This window comes from Rhea americana, unplaced genomic scaffold (assembly GCF_003343005.1).
Source record: "Rhea americana isolate MKP2758 unplaced genomic scaffold, rheAme1 scaffold_429, whole genome shotgun sequence".
Taxonomy (NCBI): domain Eukaryota; kingdom Metazoa; phylum Chordata; class Aves; order Rheiformes; family Rheidae; genus Rhea; species Rhea americana.
The window spans coordinates 257,818-264,700 of NW_028186567.1; the positions used below are offsets into that span (position 1 = coordinate 257,818).

General features: G+C 64.7%; 2 protein-coding genes across 2 annotated transcripts; both read left to right on the forward strand.

The window, feature by feature from the left end:
* The first annotated feature begins 1,616 nt into the window (after positions 1-1,616).
* Positions 1,617-2,211, forward strand: LOC146589952 (protein S100-A12-like). Its single transcript, XM_085315400.1, has 2 exons — positions 1,617-1,769; positions 2,008-2,211. The coding sequence occupies exons 1-2, from the start codon at positions 1,617-1,619 to the stop codon at positions 2,209-2,211; spliced, it is 357 nt and encodes a 118-aa protein (XP_085171526.1).
* A 1,594-nt stretch (positions 2,212-3,805) lies between these two features.
* On the forward strand, positions 3,806-5,420 carry LOC146589953 (protein S100-A7-like). The gene is made up of 4 exons (XM_085315401.1): positions 3,806-3,827; positions 3,920-4,029; positions 4,768-4,972; positions 5,256-5,420. The coding sequence occupies exons 3-4, from the start codon at positions 4,787-4,789 to the stop codon at positions 5,418-5,420; spliced, it is 351 nt and encodes a 116-aa protein (XP_085171527.1). The 5' UTR covers positions 3,806-3,827; positions 3,920-4,029; positions 4,768-4,786.
* The last annotated feature ends 1,463 nt before the right edge of the window (positions 5,421-6,883 follow it).

Consider the following 6,883-nt stretch of genomic DNA (forward strand, 5'->3'; position numbering starts at 1 on the left):
CCCCCCCCCCCGGGGAAAGCCCTGGTGACACCCTGGCATAGAGCATCCGGGATGAAGGGGATCCTCCTCCTCCTCCTCCCTCCCTCCCTGCCCCGCAGCTGCCTTTCAAGTTCTGGTTCCTCTTTTGTGCCTGCTCTGTGATTTTTTGCATGTCGGAGACTGGAATGACTGTGGAAATGGGGCAGCTTTCACGGGTACCCAGGGCTGCCCCCATGCATCTGGATCTGCACCCTGGTCGCTGCCCTCCTGCCTTGCCCTCGGGGCCACACCGGTGCAAAAGGCCGGTGCCGGAGTTGGGAACGCTGCGGCTGGGCCTGGAGCAGGGCCCATGCCGGGAGCTCCCGGCACGCCCAGGCACCCCACGTGCCTGGCACATCCGACGGCAGATGGCAGCACCAAGACCAGCGGCGGCACACGCGTCCGTTCACGCCTGTGTGGCAGCGCGCACGTCCCCTTTCGCACATCCGAAGACAGCGCACATGCGTCCCTTCGCGCCTGCCCAGCCCCTGCACCTGCGTCCCTTCCCGGTTCCTCCCTGGCAGCCTGCCTGGCAGCCAAGTGCCCGCGGATGCCGGAGCTGGCTCCAAGATGCCACCGCGGGCACGTCCCCCGGCTGGCTCCTTCCCACCCCTTCCAGGACGAGGCTGCACGGCAAGGACAGGGCTGGCATCACGGCAGAGGTGACAGTGCCTGCAATGTCGCTCTGCACGGCAAATCACTGCCGGGGGTGGAAAGGTTCCTCCAAGAGCCCGGCCGAGCCCCCTCCCACACTGGCTGCCCATGTGCCTGTCGGAGCTGCACCGGGCCAGCAGCGGGAGCCCATGGTGGGAATGGGGAGGCAGCTGCCCGTGCCCTCGGTTTCCATCAGGCAGCAACAACGGGTGCTGGGAACCCCGGATGGGCGTCCGGCTGATCGCCGGCACACGGACGTGCCCTGATTGGCACCGTCTTGCTTGGCCCCATGGAGGAGCTGTGGAGAAAGCGCTGCTGCACGGTGCTGGCCGGTGGCTGGGAGCATCGCCCCAGCAGCACGAGCCCCATCGCCCCGGCGGCCAGCAGCGGGCCAGGCGCGGAGTGCACAACGCTTCCCGGTGGGAAACCCCGCTCCTGCAAAGCGCGCCCGTCCTCAGCTCCCCAAGCAGGATGGGCCCCGCCGCCAGCGCGGCTCCCCCAGGTCTCTGTCTTTGCGTTTCCTTGTTTTGCCCTGACGAGTTTCGTGCTTCCTGCAGTGCCTCCCTCGCTAAGTTGCGGGAAAAATCGCTTCCCGGAGCCAGGCTACAAATTGCCGGCTGGGCGTGCTGCGTGCCGCGCCGCCTTGCACAACCGCCGGCGTTATCGCCCTGCGGGAAATTTGAGGGTGTCACAGATCGTAGCTCAGGGAGAGTATAAAAGCCAGGTCTCCCGCGCCGCGCAGTCACCGCTCCTGCCGGCAGCTCTCGGTGCGCCGCCGTCTCCGCACACCTCCCCGCGCTGCACTGCGCCGAGGGTAAGTAGGTCCCTGGCGCCAAGCACCGGCCGCTCGCTGCTCCCGGCCCGGGACGCGCAGAGCGCAGGGGCCGCCGCTCCTCCGGCCCCTCCGAGCGCTTTGCTGCCTTCTCCTCCCCAGGCACAGCAAGATGAAGACCGACCTGGAGCTCGCCTTGGAGTGCGCCATCAACATCTACCACCAGTACGCCATCAAGAAGCCCCTGGACGACTACCTGGACAGCGGGGAGTTCAGGGCGCTGCTGACGGAGAACGCCCAGCCCTTCCTCGCCAACACCAAGCCGGTAGGAGCCGAGCGCGGCAGGCCACCGCCGGGCACGAGCTCGCCGGGGCAGCCGGCTCCTGGGTGCACGCGGAGCCCGAGAGGCGTCCCGGGGCCGGCGGATCGCTAGGGCTTTCGTGAGACCGCGCAAGCTGCGCAGCCACCTCCCGCGCCGGTGCGGGCTGGCGGGGTGCCTGCGCGGCGATCCCGCGCCCCGCCGTGCTTCAGCCTGGCTCTTTTTTGGGTTCCTCCTACTGCAGCCTGGCCTGGACGTCAATGTCTACATCGACCAGCTCTTTGCCAAAGCTGACCGCAACCGTGACGGTCGCCTGAAGTTCACCGAGTTCCTGACCACGTTGACTCTCATAGTCATTGAAGCCCATAAGAGGTCCCACCAGCATCCTGATGAGCCTGGCCATGGCCATGTCCATGGCCAAGTCCATGGCCATGACCACGGCCACTGAAGCAGTTCCCGGGGTGACCGTGCCCGCGGGCTTGTGCTCTTCCCACTCTGTTGTTTGCTTCTGCTGTCGGTATTGAAATAAAATTTCTTTCTCCAAGCACCAAACACATCTGTGTCCTGCTGTCTCCGGGGGGAGGGGGAGAAGGCACTGTGCACCTCGCCCCAGCCCATGGAGCCTTCCCCTTCATGCAGGGAAGGGAAGGCGGCCGAGGGGGACCCCGCTCCCCGCAGAGCCAGGGTGCCCCGTCCCACCACTGCCGTGTCTCCTCGCAGAGCAAGGACCACGGTGCTCTGATGGGGAGGGTTTGCACGGGGGCCGGGTGCAGGTTGTTGGGGATGGGGACACACTTGCAAGCCCCGTGGCGGACGGGATGCCCAGGCGGAGGGGAGGCTCTCTGCCCCTGGGGGGTTGCCAGCCACCCAAGCGGGAAAGCCGCAGCCCAGGAGGGTCTGTCGCTGGCCAAAACCAGGAGCCCAATCTGCGAGACGCTGCGGCATGAAAGCAAGCGCGGGGCTCATGCAAGGTTATTTGCTCCCGGTGACCTGCCTCTCCGCATTTTACCACCGGGAAGCAGCTCTCTCCCCACAGGGAGACCTCAGGATCCCCCCACCTCCTCGTGGGAACGGGCATCCTGCCTGCGCGAGGCACCTTCCCGGTGGGCAGCGGCACCATTGGGTGGGGGTGGGCCCCAGGGCTGGGGCCATTCGGGCATCGCTCCCCTCGCCACAGGCCCCAGATGCCGGCGGAGGGGAGCGCGGCCCCACATGCCAGCCGGCCGCCCACGCTGCGGTGGGAAGGTGCTGGTGCAGAGGCTGTCGGGCAAAGAGCCCCGGCTGCGGCTTTGCAAGCCCAGCTGGGGAATGAGGATGCAATTTTGGATTCCCGACAGTCCCTGACGAAAAGAGGAGATGATGAGTCAGGGAAACCAGGACAAAGCTCATGCAACAGACTTTCGTGCTCCCCTGGGGACTTGTGGAAGCACCCTCAAAACAGGAATGGTGACCCTCTCATTTTTCTTTGTCCCTACCCCTCTTTGTGAAACCTATTGTGTTATTTTTACATCTCTTCGGTGTCTTTATCATTCTTTCAATACCTGTTCTGCTTCCAGTAATGTCCTGCAAGACCGGCAGCATTGACTTGCTGTTGCAAAACTCTTGCTGGGTAACATGGCCACAAGGACCCCGGCAGCAGGTTTTCTTCTTGTTTGGAGCCTAGTTTCCTCTGCAATGCTTCCAGAGCAAAAGGGAACCAAGTGGCACAAGCAATGTGCTAGAAAATCACCTGGGGAAAGTAACTGATTGAAAGGCAGATAAGCCTTCACGGTTGCTGGTGCTGCAAGAGCAGCAGCAGGATAAAGCCATCCGCGCATCTCCCCAGCGCAGTCCGCCGCCCTTCAAGGCCAGAGAGGACAAAAATTCTGAGAATGTTACAAAACCTGCAAAGTTTAGCAAGTCTTGTCCAAACACACTTGCTCATTTTGAGGTTACAAAAGCACGTCCAGCGCTTCCCGCGGTCCGCGGGCGACGGGGCGTGCCTGGCCCGCGCCCCTCCGAGAGGGCGGCGGGCGCGAGCGAGCGGAGCCGCTCCGCGGCCCGGCGGGTGCTACCAGGAACTAGGTGCAGCGGGCTAAGCCAGGGAGGGGTTCGTAATCTCCCACCGGTAATTTCCAGGTACGGGAAATGCTAACTCAAGCTGCTGCTTGCCGCAGGTGTGTCATGCTCGCTGATGAAAGAGGCCTCAGAGGTGTATAAAAGGGCAGCCCAGGCTCTTGGGTCCCTGCAGCTGACCTGTCCTCTGCAAACTCTCCTTGAGACCAGGGTAAGTGACTTTGCAAAGCCTCTTGCACTCGCTAGAAGATGAGGGAGAAGCAGTTTTGCGTATCAGGCCACGGCGTGCCTGTTTTTGTCTCAGGGCTGCGCTTCCCATCCAGGGGGAGGAGACGGTTTTGGCTTCAACAAGGCTTTTTGCCGTTAAAAACAGTGGTGTTTCCATGCTGGGTCTCGTGGAGGTGCCGGTGCTGCCGCCGGCGAGGCGAGCGCCCTTCGCGGGTGCCACCTGCGCGGTGACACCCAGCCCGGGGCTCCCTGCGCGCGCGTCCCCGGCACGGGAGGGTTTCCAGCCCAAAGGGACGGGAGAGATGGAAATGTGCAGAGCCCGTCCCGAGCCGCCTTCGCTCCCTTAACTTCCAGCCGCCCCTGCTGCCAGTGGCACGTTGTAGATGTACGACTGCAGCCCGGCGGGTTTGTCCAACTTGCCTGTAAAATGCCTCCAGGTTAGCAGGAATAAGCCGCTTCTTGGGTGAAGCTAAAATTAGAGGCGGCTGAGCGAAGCCATAAAACAGCGATATTTCCAAACTGCTCATTATGCACTTGGCATCGAGCTGCTAACGGCTCGCGGGTGCTGCCGGCGGGAAGCGGGGGAATGCTCCAGCCCCGCGGCAGCGGCTCGGCGGCCGCTGCAGGGAGGGGATCCACCCCGGCGGGTGCCTGGGGCCGGAGCACCCACCTGGGGAAGGGGCTTCGCTCCGCACCCGACAGCCGTGAGGTTTCTGCGCAGGTATCCCGAGCGCCCGGCCATGTCCGCCAGCATCCTTTCCCAGCCCCAGCAATTCCCGGGAAACTGCACCCTGGAGATGGCCCTGAAAGGCATCGTGGATGTCTACCACCGCTACAGCATCAGGGAGGGGGAGCTCGACCTGCTCAGCTACAACGACTTCCAGACGCTGCTGACCGAGCAGGCGCCCACCTTCCTGGCAGCCTGCGTGAGTGCGGGGCTGGGGCAGCGGCACGCGTCCCCGCGGGGCGACCGCGGCCGGCTCCGTGCCCCGAAGCAGCGCGTCCGTGCCGGYGCGCGTGCGTGCTGCCGAGGGCGCCCGGGTGGGAGCATCCCCGCACGGGGGGCTGTTCAGGAGCCAACTGCAAAGTTCAGGGGCTCCCAAACGCGCTTCCCCGGGCGCGCGAGAGCGCAGCCGGCTTGGCTCCCACCGGCGGGTCCGCGGCCTGGGGGGAGGCCGGCTAACGTGTCCCCGTTCCCCCCCCTTGCAGAACAGGAACCAGCGCGACTACCTGAAAAAACTCTTCCATGAGACTGACATCAACAAGGACCGCCAGCTGAGCTTCGAGGAGTTCTGCATCGTCCTGGCCAAGGTGACCGACGACGCCCACCGCATCACCCACGGGAGCCAGCGCTGCGGGCCGGAGGCGGACTGAGCCCGGCAGCGCTCGACCCGCGCCGGAAACCCCGACCGGCCCCGCTTCCGAGGGACCCGGCCTCCCGCTGCTGCCTGTCGGCTTCGATCTCTCCCGCTCGTGAGACAATAAAGCATCTGCTGGAGTTCACCGAGTCCTTCCTGCTCCGGCGCTTCCCTCCGCATCCGTCCCCCCGGGGTGCGGGAGGGTGGGGGAGACGTGCAGAGGGCTCGTCCTCGCCCTGCTTTTCCCTCGTCCACACCAAGCGTCTCTCGGGCACAGTCACCCGTGGGCAGGGAGAGGCGTTAATCCCCACGAGGACGAGCCCCGTGGTGCTTAGCGAGGTCTGCGTGCAGCTTTTCCTGTGCAGAGAAAGAGTTTCCACCCCGTGGGAAACTGAGATTTCAAACTCTTCCCCCCTGGATCCCTGTGAAAACTCAAAACACAGTTTTCCATGAGGCCAAGCTCCTGGGAATGCTCCCTCCCGCCTCCATCCCTTGCTGGCCAGGGAGTGCGTTTCCCATTTTGGGGGTTTCCAACAGTAAAACGTTCTGGCCCCAGAGCTGCAGTGGGGCTGGCTGTGGGGCACTGGGGCCCCCGTTCCCCGGGGGTCTGCAGAGCCCCGTCCCGTCCCCTGCCCGGGGCAGCGCCGCTCCGTCTCCGGGACGCTCGGGTGACACGAGCTGCAGCTTCCTGAAATTGGCACAGAGCTCTGCGACGGGGCCCGAAGCGCCGTTGCGAAACACCCCGTCCCGTCCCCGGCACCCGTGTCCCGAAAGGCGGCCGGGCTGCACGGGGCGGCCGAGCCAGCAGGCGGGGCGCTTCGATAAAATGGCTGGAAAWTCTTGTTTTTCTCTTGATGCGAGCCGCTCGGAGCCGAGCCGTCCGCAGCGGCTCTCCGCAGCGCCGAGATGGGCGAGTGGCTGCGCGGAGCCAGGGCACTGCCTTTTTGCAGGGTAAAAATACACCTTTTGGCCCCACCTGGCCTCCGCAGTTTGGAGGAACACCTTGGGTGGGGAAAACCCGACTTTGGCGCCGGCCGCCGCTACCTCCCGGAGCTGCGGCGGCATTCCTGGAGCCTGGCCAGCCTGGGAACTGCCCCGCACCGCTCGCGCTTCGACCAGCTGGCGGCAAGCAGCAGAAACAGGGMGGTGACCCGCAGGTCCCCTTGGCTTCGTGGCGTGAAAAGCACCCCCAAAATCAGAGCGAGAGAAAMCGGGCCAAATTACAGCAGCGGCTGAGGGGATCCGCGCCGGGAGGTGGCACGATTGCAGCCCGGGCAGCGGTGACGTCCGCCGGGCCGTGACACACCGACGTTGCGGGAAAAGCCGCAGAGACCCCTTTTAAGGAACTACCTCCAGGCCTTAAGCAACGCACGAGTGTGTCGTGACCATGGACTGGAACTGGATGAAACAGAGACGTTTCACAAGCGGGTCACGGCGCGGCCAGCCWGGCTATAAAAGCTGCCGCTCTGCGGGCGTCTC

Coding starts and splice junctions, on each gene's coding strand:
- LOC146589952 (XM_085315400.1), top strand. CDS start 1,617: ATGAAGACCGACCTGGAGCTCGCCTTGGAGTGCGCCATCAACATCTAC. Junction 1,770..2,007: donor TCCTCGCCAACACCAAGCCG/GTAGGAGCCGAG, acceptor CTCCTACTGCAG/CCTGGCCTGGACGTCAATGT.
- LOC146589953 (XM_085315401.1), top strand. CDS start 4,787: ATGTCCGCCAGCATCCTTTCCCAGCCCCAGCAATTCCCGGGAAACTGC. Junction 4,973..5,255: donor CCACCTTCCTGGCAGCCTGC/GTGAGTGCGGGG, acceptor CCCCCCTTGCAG/AACAGGAACCAGCGCGACTA.